General features: G+C 41.9%; 1 protein-coding gene across 1 annotated transcript in view; it reads right to left on the reverse strand.

Moving 5' to 3' along the window:
• WDFY2 (WD repeat and FYVE domain containing 2) overlaps positions 1-15,359 on the reverse strand; it is a 171,840-nt gene that overhangs the window by 89,490 nt on the left and 66,991 nt on the right. The window contains exon 2 of the mRNA XM_065896046.1: positions 8,117-8,184. Within this exon, the coding sequence (XP_065752118.1) occupies positions 8,117-8,184 (68 nt within the window). The remainder of the gene's footprint in view (positions 1-8,116; positions 8,185-15,359) is intronic.

The following is a 15,359-nucleotide window of genomic DNA, read 5'->3' on the forward strand; positions in this document are numbered from 1 at the left end:
AGGAGATGGAAACAACCTCAGTGTCCATCATCGGATGAATGGATAAAGGAGATGTGGCACATATATACAATGGAATATTACTCAGCCATAAAAAGAAACGAAATTGAGCTATTTGTAATGAGGTGGATAGACCTAGAGTCTGTCATACAGAGTGAAGTAAGTCAGAAAGAGAAAGACAAATACCGTATGCTAACACATATATATATGGAATTTAAGAAAAAAAAACGTCATGAAGAACCTAGGGGTAAGACAGGAATAAAGACACAGACCTACTAGAGAATGGACTTGAGGATATGGGGAGGGGGAAGGGTAAGCTGTGACAAAGCGAGAGGGTGGCATGGACATATATACACTACCAAACGTAAAATAGATAGCTAGTGGGAAGCAGCCGCATAGCACAGGGAGGTCAGCTCGGTGCTTTGTGACCGCCTGGAGGGGTGGGATAGGGAGGGTGGGAGGGAGGGAGATGCAAGAGGGAAGAGATATGGGAACATATGTATAACGGATTCACTTCGTTATAATGCAGAAACTAACACACCATTGTAAAGCAATTATACTCCAATAAAGATGTAAAAAAAAAAAAAATTCCAGTTTCCCACCCAGGCACAGGTGTTACCCTACAAGCGATTCTGAATAATCTTAAACGACGCATTTTTTCCGGTGTATTTAATGTAAACAGTAAGACTGTGTTCCAACTGCATCACTCTGTCTTAACTAAGATAACTTATTAAATGCATTCCCTATCTCATTTCACAAAGAATTGGAAATGGCTTTAAAAGCAGATACAATAAAAACAAACGATAGAAATAAGCAAAAAGTCTTGACCGAGGGAAATATATATAAAAGAACAGAAAGAAAATAAAAATAAAAATCCGTTGGGAATATAACAGATCCCATGTTTAACATTATCCATAAGGACTTCGTACCAGGTCCTTAGAGCTGTTCCTCCTAACCTTTTTCACCTGATGATACACACAGAAACTTAGATGTGAACAGTCCCTGGAGGAAATGGAAGAGACTGCTAGGGCCCAGATGACCGGATCACCCCTGCCCAGCTAAAGGAAATCAGTTCTCGGGGCCTGTAATCCATTTGGATCATCCCAGTACACTGAGGCACACAGGATGGGAGGTTCTGCCTTAGAGAAAGGCAGAGTTTCTGGCTCTCCTACCTGAAAAGTAATCTCCCTTGGTGCTTCTTCAAAGGGGCGCTGAGCACGATGGTAGACAACTACTTCAAAAGCAGATAAAGCATTTCTTGTATACACACAGCAATATGTGCTGAGGGCATAGTGAACGAAGGCATTTCTGCAGAAGGCTGGCACAAAGCACGAAATCTCAGGATACAGATGAATAATCAACTGCACGTCCTTCATGCCGCCCACCATAAATAGTAAACAGCCTTTCTCTCAACCAGGCTGTTGATAAAACCTGGAAAGCGGACAGTTCAAAATTAAGTTTTTCAGTGAGGACTAGAGTTCCTGTACTTGTTTATTTTTTAGCTATTATTTATTTGTTTAAATTTTAAACTTTTAAAAAATTTTAGAGGTATTTTTTATTGAGGTTAACACTGGCTTATAACATTATGTAAGTTTCATGTGTACAACATTATATTTCTATTTCTGCATACCTTACAGTGTGTTCACCACCAAAAATTTAGTTTCTATCTGTCACCATGCAGTTGATCCCTTTTATCCATTTTGCCTCCCTTCCCCCAGGTTACCACTACTCTCTTCTCACTGTATCTATGTGTTTACTTTTATTTAGTTTGTTCATTTATTTTGTTTGTTAGTGCTTTATATTCCACATGAGGGAAATCACATGGTATTTGTCTTTCTCCATCTGACCTACTTCACTGAGTAGAGATCCTATGCTTTAAAAGTGAGCTGAGCAAATGATAAAGTGGCCACAGTGGTGGGAAAACTGAAGGGGCCCAACCACAGCCTCAGACTGGACAAATGCCATCACGCCAGGCCAAGGCAGAGAGCTGGATATACGACAAAATTGGTCATTTTAGTTATTAGGTGTACCCTTCATTTGTAATTACCTTTGAAAAACCACCTTCTGTTTTGTTTTGAGGACAAATCCATAAACGCTTAGGAGCCAAAGTAAATTCCACCTGCCTGTCCTGGCAATGACAGAATCCACAGAGGTTTTCCAATTGCCTAACCCTCACTCAGGCCTGAGATGCTGGCCCTCTTAACCTCCTATTCACTACACCTTTGGCAACCAAGTTGCTTTAACTATTCTCCATAGGGGAAAAGTTGGCAATAAAAGCCCAGACCTGATACCCAATACCGCAGAGTAAGAAAAATCTCAAACACCTGCCACCCTGGCTCCTGCTTGCACTCTCTCTCCTCCACTCCTTTGTCTGACGCCATGAATAGCAAACCTAGTTGGTAAAGTAAATCTAAAATAACTCAACCATGAAAACAGGAATGCTTGTGCTTTTCATGTGTTGGTTTTTTTCCTCCGCCGTGTGATGCAAATGTGGTGGCTGAAATGGTATCTATTAGAAGCCTGGAACAAATCATCACATTTATGGCTATAACTGAAACCTTAACTCTGTACCCTCAGGAAGGTCCCTCTGGTATCCAAGGTCAGGCAGGTCCCAGCTGGGCAAGCTGTAACTTGATCGTGTCATAGGCTACTTTCCAGCTACTACGTGAGATATGTCAAGAAGATATTATTTTTGAAAGAATATTTGATAAGGATATGCTCTTATTTCTCACTTATCCATAAAAATCAGCTTATAGGAAACCCCAAATTCTCTGTAGACAGCAGGGCTTAAAACAGACCTCCCTTGGGGACCCTTTGTGACCACGTGCCCGTTACACCTACTTCTTTGGTTACACCACACCATGCACCATGCACAGTACTCATCTGAGGTCTGCCTCCCCCACTAGACTGTACACACCATGAAGATGGAAATCACCTGTTGTATTAAACACTCTACCCTTTGTACATTGCACGGCGTTTGGATGGAAGAAACACTTAAAATTAGTTGAATGCACTGTCCAAAGAAATGAAAGAAAACAGGATATTTCTTTCTGCTTTTCATCTTTACTTGTCCTCACGTTTCCCACACTATTTTCAGCTCAACACCGCAGAGGCACCAATAGGGACATGCACGGCTCGGTTCTTCCTCTTTAAAGATCACAGATCCAGGAGAAAGTAAAAAGACAGGAAGGGGGAGGTGTACAGTCAGGGCAAGGCTGAGTCAGATACTTGCAGTGACAAGTAGCAGATACCCACTGGCATGGACTCAAGCGCAAATGGGCACATGGCAGTAAGACAGAGGGTATCTCTTGAACTCAAAGGCAGAAGCAGAGCCAGGCTTGGGAATTCGGAGGATGAGGAAGAAAACCTTAAGGCAACACTTGCTCAGGCTTCACTCGCTCTGGAGCGAAGTGATCCTTCCTCCCTGATTCACACTTCCTTTTCAGGGCATCAGTTTTCACTGTTTCTTCATGCACACAAATGCCTCACAGCTGTTTCATTTCTGTGTTCCCAGCTCAAGGGACCAGCCTAGGTTGAGACTAGCATATCCTATTCCAAACTCTAAATTCCTGGGAAAATCTGACTCAGGGGCAAACAGCCTTCACCAGACACATCTGGTTTCTCCTGGATCCCTCCTGGAGGAGAAGCAGCAGTTTCTCAGAAAAGACAGGGTATGAGGACACCCCCAAAGCAGTGGTTGGGTTTTTCATCGTGATGAGTCTCCTCTTCATCTTTCTCTCACCTACCACTCTCTGAAGTTCACGCAGTTTCCGCCTTTCAGGCTCACTCCTGCCCTCAAACTTGGCCTTCACTGTTCATTCTTTCTCGTCTAATGCCTTCTGCTCCCGTCCCTCCAATCAACTTCAAATTCTTCTCAATGCTATAAAACATTACTATCCTACCCAGAACATGACAAATACTATATATATATTTTTTTTTTTTTAATAAATTTATTTATTTTTGGCTGCGTCGGGTCTTCGTTGCTGCCCGCGGGCTTTCTCTAGTTGCTGCAGCGGGGGCTACTCTTCACTGTGGTGCACTGTCTTCTCACTGCGGTGGCTTCTGTTGTGGAGCACGGGCTCTAGGCATGCAGACTTCAGTAGTTGTGGCTCATGGGCTCTAGAGCGCAGGCTCATTAGTTGTGGCACACGGGCTTAGTGGCTCCGCGGCACATGGGATCTTCCCGGACCAGGGCTCAAACTCGTGTTCCCTGCATCGACAGGTGGATTCTTAACGACTGAGCCACCAGGGAAGTCCTGACAATTCCTATATTAAAAGGGTTTTTTTTTTTTCCAGTGTTTGTTTGTTTCAGGTTCTGTGACTTTATTTTTTTTCTAACTTTACTAAGGTATAATTTTCAAATAAAATTGTAAGATATTTGAAGTGTACAATGTGATGAATTGGTATGTATCGTGAAAGGATTCCTGCCATCAAGTTAACACGTTTGTCACCTCACAAACTTAATTTTTTTTTTTTTTTGGTGAGACCTTTTAAGTTGTACTCTCTCAGCAAATTTCAATCATACAATACAGTGTTATCAACTATAGACACCATGTTATACACTAGATCCCCAGATTCCATTCATCCCGTAACTGAACTTTACACCCTCTTACAAATCTCTCCCACCTCCTTGTCCCTGGCAACCACTTTTCTACTCTGTTTCTATGAATTCGGCTCTTTTTTTAAGGTATTTTAATGGACAAAATAAACAGATAAATCATATATTGCATGTACAAGATAGTCTCTGTATGTTTTTTTCTGGATTTGGAATACTACCTATTATGTACCACTAAAAACACACAACATGGTCATATCTGCCTTGCGGTGTCCATATTGTAGCCTCCAGATATACTGTACTTTTCCACTTACTTTGTAATTAATACCACATAACCGTTACTTAGGGATAATACTGAGTAACCTCTTAACAAAACACCTTTCAATAGAAAGAACTGCCAAAAAAAAGACAAAAAAAAGAAAAGCCCTTTGGAAATTCAATAAATGAATAAAAGGCATAAATTCTAACTGACACAAAAATGTAGCCTATTTCCTTGTGCAATAAGATTCTGCTTGTCTCAAGTTAAACAAAACTTATAGTCTAGCTCAGAGATCAGTTCCTACGTTATCTGAATGCATATGACCCCTAGGAAAATAAAAGCCGATTTCTGATCAACTGTGAAGAATGCAGCCTTTTGTTCTTTTACCCCTCTCCACGGTAGATGGAACCATCCAACAGTGAAAGATTACAGAAATCATCTTGACCGTTCACGCATTGTCCATCTGCATCTCCCGGCACCTAGCTTGATGGCCTGTATACGGTCAGTGTACAGTAAATATTTGATCAACTAGAGCGTGTACTTTTATCTGTGTATTTACAAATAAACACTATATATGCATGAGGCTTCACATGTGTTGATATAAACATATGTAAATAGATCAGCGTGTTGCAGACAACGCCAAAAGGCAATCTTCTCAAACTTAAAAGGGCATTCAAGTCACCTAGGGATATTATTAAAATGAAGATTCTGATTCAGTAGATCTGGGGTGAAACTGAATATGTGCGTTTCTAGTAAGTTCTCAGGTGATCCTGATGCTGCTGGTCTACAGACCAAATGTTAATAGCAAAGTAATTCCTTTTTTACTCCCTTTAGTAGGAGGCCATAGGCAAACTATGCAAATAATCAGAGGGTCCTTCTTCTCAAAGATCATGCTCAGTCATTTAGGAAAATGTATGATAATATTCTCAGGGAAACTCATCTTTATTATCAGATTCAAGTCTGCAATAGGTACTTCTTTTTTTTTTTTTTGCAGTACGCGGGCCTCTCACCGCTGTGGCCTCTCCCGCCACGGAGCACAGGCTCCGGACGCGTAGGCTCAGCGGCCATGGCTCACGGGCCCAGCTGCTCCGCAGCATGTGGGATCCTCCCAGACCAGGGCACGAACCCGTGTCCCCTGCATCGGCAGGCAGACTCTCAACCACTGTGCCACCAGGGAAGCCCTGCAATAGGTACTTCTTTACTGAGCACCTATGCCAGGTACAAGAGCTACAGCAGCCTTTAGTCATTCAAGGATACAGCTTAATAAAGGATGAAAATACAACTTGAGGGTCTCTGTATCCTCAGTGATATTCAAATAAAGAGAACATTAGAGAATGACACCAAATGTGTATGGATGTGTGTATGCGGGAGGCGGTGGGTAAGCAACTGCTTAGGATCCCACATCTTCAAGAGGTTCCTATCAAGTATCGACATCCATCTCAAGAAGATTCCTTGGGACTTCCCTGGTGGTGCAGTGGTTAAGAATCTGCCTGCCAATGCAGGGGACACGGGTTCAAGCCCTGGTCCAGGAAGATCCTACATGCCGCGGAGCAGCTAAGCCCGCGCGCCACAACTACTGAGCCTGCGCTCTAGAGCCCAGGAGCCACAACTACTGAAGCCCGCATGCCTAGAGCCCATGCTCCGCAACAAGAGAAGCCACGCTAATGAGAAGTCCGCGCACCACAACGAAGAAGAGCCTCTGTTCGCTGCAACTAGAGAAAGCCCACGTCTAGCAACGAAGACCCAACGCAGCGATAAATTAATTAATTAATTAATTAAAGAAAAAAAAAGAAGACGACTCCTTGTGCACCATCCCCAAGCCCTCGTCACTCTGCCCATGTCCACCTCTCCTCTGTCTTCGCAGTCATATGGGAATGACAAGCCTCTGGGGTCAACTTCAACTTGCTGGACTACAGAACTTCACCATCTCATCCTGTTAGATATTATGTCAAGTGTGATGAAAAAGACCGTAGGTAAGACTGGTTATACCACTTAAAAATGAGAGAAAAAAAAAAAAATCAATCAGAGAATTCCTTTCCCTTTCCCTTTCCATTTACTTAAACCCTCATCACTGTCAAGGCTTAAAAGGAAGTTCCCCCAGGGTCTTGGCTGTGCAACGGTGTCTGCTGGAAGCATGACCGGTGAGGGGAAAATATAAGCACTTGGAATTACAGGCTGCCTTTTCACTAATGTAGAGTGGGATGCTTGGTTCAACAACGGGCTATCATCTATTCACTACAATTCTAAAGAAATGCAACCCTCAAAGACAAATTTGAAAATCAGAGAAATCCATTACATCCTTAATAATGTATTTGTTCATAAACAGGCAAAACTGTTGTTTAAGTTATTACAGTACCCTTTTGCCAGAGGTATAAACTTAATCACATCTACAGCGTAGCATGAATTTCTTTTGGTTGTACGTGGTGGCACGTACTACTCAAACTTGGAATACCCATATCAAGGGAAGAGGTGCACACTGCAGGAAGCCAGAGGGTACATGAACCCAAACCACAAACCCGGGGCATTTTTCTAGCATGTCAATTTTAATTAAGATTTGAAGGAAGGGGAGTAAGAGAAACATTTCATAATATAACTGATAATAAGTTTAAATAATTATTTTACACAAAAATAAATATGGAATAGGACAATTAAACTTCAGTCATTTTAACAACAAAACACTAGACAAAAAAGAAATTTCATATCTAAGGGAGTCAGCTCTCTCCCTGCAGGAGAACTTCTGCCAGTGCAAGAATCTAAGAATCAGTCATCTTTTTTTAAAGGTATATTTGAAAGATTCACTATTTATCAGTGCAAGGACATATTTCTCACATAAGATTCTGGGGAAATAAGACTGACTTCTAATCAGAACGTTTCAATCCTAAGCAAATCCTTTTCAGAACTGAATGTTCAACACTGAATGTTTTGAATTTAAATAAATAGTATAACAATAATGCAAGAACAAATTTACTTCACAAATGTAATCACTGGACAAAATTTTGAGTTGTCTAAGGAAGTACTTTACAAAAAAATTGGAAAAGAGAGAGAGACTGTGTAATCAAGGAGTCTAGGTGCTGCAGTCCTTCCATTAATCTTATTCAGAAACTGTGAATATATAGTCAATTTCAGAACAATTTTCTTATTTTACATACTGAGAGCTAGACTGATTTAACAAGGTACTTTCCAGTATAATGATAATCCCAACCCTCAAGCATCTCTACTCAAGAAAATACAGAGAAGGCAATCTGGGAAGGAAGGGGAGTTGGGGTCCATGTCGGATTTTTAGAGACAGAGATCCAGATACTTACAAGGCATCACATGGTATATGCTTGGCCAATATTGTCCACTGTCTCTCTTTAACCACACACGAACAGTCCTGCAACAAAAGAAAATGTGTGTGTTAAATCACACTATTTTTGGTCATGGGAGTGTTGACAGATAGAAACCAAACCTCTTAATTATATATACAGTGGACCCTGAACAACATGGGTTTGAGCTATATAATTCTACTTACAAGCATATTTTTTTTTCACCAAATATGTACTACAGTACTACACAATCCATGAATGGTTGAATCTGCAGATGTGGAACCACAGATACAGAAGGCCAACTATAGTTACATGCAGATTTTAGACCGCACGGAGGGTCAGTGCCCCAACCCCTGTGCTGTTCAAGGGTCAACTCTGTGTGTATATATGACATAACTACATTGTTATAATTAATAATATATTACATACAAATATGTATAACATATATGTGTTTATAACATATCTCTATATAATACATGCATATATTTTTAAATTATATATATACACGTTACATATATGTGCGTGCACACCATTTATGCCTCTCTAAAGGCATATTCCTATATTCCTTAAATTTAAGGCTGTATACATTTAAAATTACATATGACTTTTATAATTAAATATTTGAGGATAATTAAATTTTATACTCATATATATTTATATACACGCATGGGATAGTGTTTGAAAATTATTTTTGTAGTTGTTTTGCTCTGGGAGTATAGGGCCTTTGCCCCAGTCAGCTGGAAGCATTCATCTCTCTGGGGAGTAATTAGGATTTACTATGGAAGGGAGTAGGGAGAGATAAAATGAAGCAATATGCAACATCTGACACACACTGAAGGATGGATGACATAGTAAATTCACAGTCTCACAAGCCACGGCATCGTCTTGAGAGAAGGTTTTTGCAAACACAGTCAAGCAGTGGTAAACTCTGAGACTCAGATTACTGAGCTAGAGGGCTGGCCATGCAACCCACCATGGAACAGGGTAATCCTGCAGCAAAGGCTGTGGATGAAGTTCCAGGCCAGATAGAGACATAGCAGACACCCAGGAGAGCTCAGAGAGGAGGGGCCAAAGAGAGAATGAACCACAGGATACTGGGAGGTTCTTATCAACCAGAAAGGCCCTACTACGAATTACCCCAGCACATGCACGCAAGGCAAACACACCTAGGAGGTAAAGGGATATCGCCCCAGAGACCAGAGGAAGTAGCAAACATCAAACCAAGGGAAACGAACAGTGCCCCACCGCTGCTAGAAGATCATATACACCACACCCCTCACCCCGCACCCTTAAACCATCCTAGGGTAAAAATCAGACACTGAGAATTTTAATCTCAGAGAGAGATGGACATTACCTAAATAGACTATTCAAGTCATCATAATAGACTAAGTTTTAAATTGTATTGGATTTCTTCCCCAGTTAATCAGTGGGTCTCCCCATCAGAATAGGAGAAAAAGACTAACTACAGACACAATAAAGAAATGCCACTTTCTCTGCATGGCCATAAGATACGATGTAGTGATATATAGTGACACCACTACATATACATGTAAAACTCCATCTTTTTGGTCAACCAGCCAATTTGTGAGATGGTATAATGGAAAATAATTCTTAAGAAATAATTCAATACATACATTATTTATACACATATCATACCAGCCTTCACTTAAATTCTTTTTATAATATATGTCAAAACAACATTTAAATATGGAGATTATTATCTCAACAAGGATAAATACAGGAGTCACATCATGGAAAATGTCAAAATAGGAAGCTCCAAGAATCAGTCCCTGTACCAAATCAACTACTGAGCTGTCAGAATCACTGTTTCAGAATTCTAAAGTCTAGTTAGACACTTGCAGCATCCATGGGAATGCTTGATGAAGAAGCTGGTATATGTCAATGAATTTCACATCTTACTTGCAGTTACCATCATGCATGCCCCATCCCTGTAGCAGGCAGCTGCGGGGACAGTGGCCCATGGTCATGGAGTGACTTACAGGTACGAGGGTGGGAACCCTGTCCTCCAAAATTTGGGGATGCATATTGTGATTTGCCTGGCAGTTCACTGAGAGACTAGAGAAGATACTGGCCGTTGTTTCAATCCCCTAGGTCTGAAGGGCTTCCCGGGCGATGTCTGCCAAAAGAATTTAAAGGGAAGGAAGACCTTTCTCTCCTTTATGAAATTCAGGCATTAAAAGAAATCACGGGTTGGGACTTCCCTGGTGGCACAGTGGTTGGAAGTCCACCTGCCAATGCAGGGGACACAGGTTCGATCCCTGATCTGGGAGGATCCCACATACCACGGAGCAACTGGACCCGTGCGCCATGATGGCTGAGCCTGCACTCTGGAGCCCACGAGCCACAGCTGCTGGGCCCGCGTGCCACAACTGCTGAAGTCCACATGCCTGGAGCCCGTGCTCCACAATGGGAGGGGCCTCCGCAATGAGAGGCCCATGCAGCAATGAAGACCCAACACAGCCAAAAATAAAAATAAATAGATGAATAAATTTGAAAAAAAAAAGAAATCACAGGTTGACCTCAGAGATAAAATAACAGAAACTTCAATGATCACATACAACATGAAATATAGTCTTTGCAGAAAGGGTTGGGAAAAGTCACTAAACAGACAACTGCAGCATTCAACAAGTAACAAGAGCAATCTCTAGAGAGGAAGGAGAATGTGATTTTCAGTTGCCACATTATAATATTTAAAATATCCAGTTCTCAGACCTGTGGTTGCCAAGGGGCAGGGGGAGTGAGGGAGGGATGGACCGGGAGTTTGGGGTTAGTAGATGCAAACTATTACACATAGAATAGATAAACAACAAGGTCCTACTGTATAGCACAGGGAACTATATTCAATATCCTGGGATAAACCATAATGGAAAAGAATATTAAAAAAATGTACATATGTGTATAACTGAGTCACTTTGCTGTACAGCAGAAATTAACACAGCATTGTAAATCAACTATACTTCAATTAAAAAATAAATTTAAAAAATAAAATATTTCTAGACATCAAAAAATTTTTTAATAAAATTAAATAAAATATCCAGTTCTCAACCAAAAATTGCAAAGTATGCAAAGAAAGAGGAAATGGCCCATTCACAGGGAAAAATGTGACAATAACTACCAATGAAGTAGTCCAAACACTAACTGGCTTTACTAGACAAAGACTTTAATTAACTATCTAAATATGCTCAAAGAGCTAAAGGTAACCACAGACAAAGAACTAAATGAAATCAGGAGAAGGATGTATGAACAATTAGGGTATATGAATACAGAGATAGAAATTATATAATAAAATAAATAGAAATTCTGGGGCTGAGAAGTACAATAGCTGAAATGAAAAATTCACTAGAAATGGTCAACGATAGGTATGAGAAGACAAAAGAATCAGCAAACTTCAAGATAGGACAACTGAAATTACCTAGTCTGAGGAAAAAGAATGAAGAAAAATGAACAGAATAAAGACTTTGCCTGGAATTGAGGCAATCATCTTTGATCATGAGACAAGCTTGAAGATAAAAGTTGACATGCTAAGGGGAGTCCCCAGGTGGTCTAGTGGTTAGGATTCAGCACTTTCACTGCCATGTCCCAGGTTCAATCCCTGGTTGGGGAACTAAGATCCCAAGCCGTGTGGTGCAGAAAAAAAAAAAAACTGACATCAAACACCATTGACCCACCAACCCTTTAGACTAACTTTAGCCTTGTTTGTGAGATGATCTGATTTTTTCTTACCTTAAGCCACTGTTTAGTGGATTTTATTACCAGGATCTGAATACATGTTAACTGATAGAGAAGACGAAAGAAAGGAATGCCTTTCCTTAGGTTTTGGGTTTGTCCAACTGCATGGATGGCACTGTCATTCACTGAGATGAGGAACACTGGAAAAGGACCAGATTTGGGGGAGTAACATGAGTTCACTTTGAACATTTGAGTGAGAGGTATCTTTAAGTTAGCCTAGAATTCCTAATGAGTGAACAAAAGACAATTATAATTAGAGGCTATGGCATGAGTTGCTCTGAAGATTAAATGTAAGGTTCTTGACAATAGTGCTTGGCACATAGCAAGAACTGGATAAATGCCAACAATTAGTATTGTGATTATCATCACTATTGTTTAAAAACCTATCGATCGGGCTTCCCTGGTGGCACAGCGGTTGAGAGTCCGCCTGCCGATGCAGGGGACACGGGTTCGTGCTCCGGTACGGGAAGATCCCACATGCCACGGAGCGGCTGGGCCCGTGAGCCATGGCCGCTGAGTCTGCGCATCCGGAGCCTGTGCTCCGCAACGGGAGAGGCCACAGCAGTGAGAGGCCCGCATACCGCAAAAAAAAAAAAAAAACAAAAAAAAAAAACCCTATCAATCAACCATAGCTTGGGAGAGTTCAAGATCCCAAATCTTTTCCTGCTTTGCCAACATACTGAACATCTTACTCCTTGTTATAAGGGATTTTACACTCAATCTACAAAGGTGTCATAAATTATTTATCCATTCCTGCATGCATTTCTTTAACACGTACTGAACATCTACTACGTGCCAGGCTCTGTGCAGGAGCTCCATGTGGACAGACAAGGAAACATCATTAAAACAGTACCTGATAAGAGCTGCAAGCTATTTTATATCTATTTAAGGCCATGTAGGAAAGGTATCTAATCCACATGACCAAAGGGCGGCAGGTCCAGGAAGTGCTGACTCTGAAGGAATAGCACCGTCTGTTATTTCATGTATTTCCTTCATGGCACCGGCCACAGTCTGCTATCTGATCTACCTACTTGTAAATGTGTTTATTATCTTGTTACCGAACCAAACTTGCTCATCCACAGGCAGTAAAGCCAATCTACTGACGCTGGGTTGTGGTGAAGGGAAGTACAGCAACTACTGTAAGGCGCCAGACAGGTAATCTGGCACAGGTAGTGCTCAAAAAGCCCGAACTCCCCCAAACTCCCCCATGGGTTGCAGGATAGCATTTTTAAAGGAGGTGGGGGGCAGAGTTTGTGATTAGCTCATGCACAATTCTCTGATTGGCTGATGGTGAGGTAACAGGGCGGTATCACAGGGGTTAACATCAATCCTTAGGCTCCAGTAGGCCTGGCGGCTATATGCTCATGGTCATTAAGTAGTTAACATCTTCCATTTGGTGTTGGTTTTAGCATCTGTAAAACAACTCAGGAAGTGTGCATCAGATACTATTGTCTAGGTACTCCAGAGAGGAGTTAAAGCACAGGATACAGAGGAGGAGTCTGTCCAGGGAAGGCCCCAGAGGGTCCTGCTCGGTTAAAATTTGATTCGCCCACTAGAAAATAAGCATGAGGGGGACTTCCCTGGCGGTCCAGTGGTTAGGACTCAGTGCTTTCACTCCCGAGGGCCTGGTTCAACCCCTGGTTAGGGAACTAAGATCCCGCAAGCCACATGGCTCGACCAAAAAAAAGAAGAAAGAAAAGAAGCATGAGAATAAAGAATATTCTTACTTGCTCATCACTGTCTACCCAGAGCCTAGGAGTACATGGCCATGGTAAATGTATGATAAATATTTGTTGGGTAAATGAAAGTAGGAAGAAATTTTCCTCTACCCTTCCAGGTTCTTCCGGCAGGTCTAAGAAGTAAATTGACATGAGACAGAATAACAGGAAAGAAATCAAACAAAAGTTTAATAACATGTATACATGGGAGAGACCCAGGAAAACTGAGTAACCCTCCAAAACGGCTGAAGCCCTCACCTTAAATACCATCCTCAGCTAAAGACAAAAGAGGATGTTGAGGACAGGGAGAGTCAGCTGTGGGAAGCTACCAGGAGAAGCACAGTAAACAAGGGGAGGATTGTGATGCAGATTTAAGTCACTGCTTTCTGCATCGATAAGAGTTTCCAGAGATTTGGTCATCCTCTTCTTGCTGCATCCAGGGAGATACCCTTACACAGTGGAGATTTCCCTTACAAAGGCAAATGTTTCTTGCAAAACGGTAACTCCTACTTGATTTTCAGAGTTTTTCCCATGTCTACTGTTTCTTAGAAAATAACCAGCTTAAAATTAATATACCGGGCTTCCCTGGTGGCACAGTGGTTGAGAGTCCGCCTGCCGATGCAGGGGACACGGGTTCGTGCCCCAGTCCGGGAAGATCCCACACGCCGCGGAGCGGCTGGGCCCGTGAGCCATGGCCACTGAGCCTGTGCGCCCGGAGCCTGTGCTCCGCAACGGGAGAGGCCACAGCAGTGAGAGGCCTGCGTACCGCAAAAAAAAAAAAAAAAATTAATATACCAAAGAGAGATATTTGGGGATGGCAAATTCTGCACCCCTACAAGGTGTTAGTCCCAGGTGGCAAAGCCTGCTGGTTGTCTACACCAGATTCATTCTCTTCTTCCTGAGCAGCAGTTAGACTGACCAGAGAAGGATGGGCAGAGCACAAAGGCCAGTAAGTAGAAGACAACAGACTTCAAGCTAGACCAGATGCTTAGCAGAGTTTATGTGTTAGAGATACTCCTATAAACAAAGAAAAAGAAGTCTACCAGGTTTTCCAGGGGACCGTTTGGCCAACAGAATGCCCGTCGTGGCCTCCCAACAATCCCACAGGGTGGGTATGATTATTACTGTCATGTTACAGGTGAAGGCTCTGCAGCCCAGAGAGGCCCAGGCTGCACAGAGCCTGAGGGTGAGCCAGGTACCCACCTTCAGAGGCTGTGTTCTCTTATCCACTACACGGTGCAGAGCTGCTCCCTAACAAGGGGTGGGGAGGAAGGTAGGAAAACACCGGCGAGTTTCACTTCAACATTCTGAGTTTAAAATGGCTACAGATCATCTGAGTAACGATTACACATGGAGCAGCTTCGTTTACATGAGGGTTCCAGATAAAGGGAGCACCTACCCTACGTGCACCAAGGTTGTTACCCTATCGTAATGTTAGCTGAACCAATGGTCTTTCTGATGCATAAATTATTTTTAAAATATATAAAAGCATATACAAACACACATTTTTTTTAAAGTAACAGTGTTCCTAAAAATCCCAGTTAAGAAAGGTACACATCAATACAGTCAGCACGGGTTTAAAGATTTTCTAAAATAGCTGTACAGGTCAGAAAGGTGGCAGGATACTATGAGTTTTAATTTTAATAATAGTAACAAACATACACATTTAATCCTTACAAAGCCCTATGAGATAGAAACTATCCTTCCGAGGTGAAAGTGTAAAGCCCAGAGAGCTTAAGCAATTTGCCCAGAACCAGTGAGTGGATGCAGTTATT

The sequence above is a fragment of the Phocoena phocoena genome, chromosome 18, assembly GCF_963924675.1.
Source record: "Phocoena phocoena chromosome 18, mPhoPho1.1, whole genome shotgun sequence".
Lineage (NCBI taxonomy): Eukaryota > Metazoa > Chordata > Mammalia > Artiodactyla > Phocoenidae > Phocoena > Phocoena phocoena.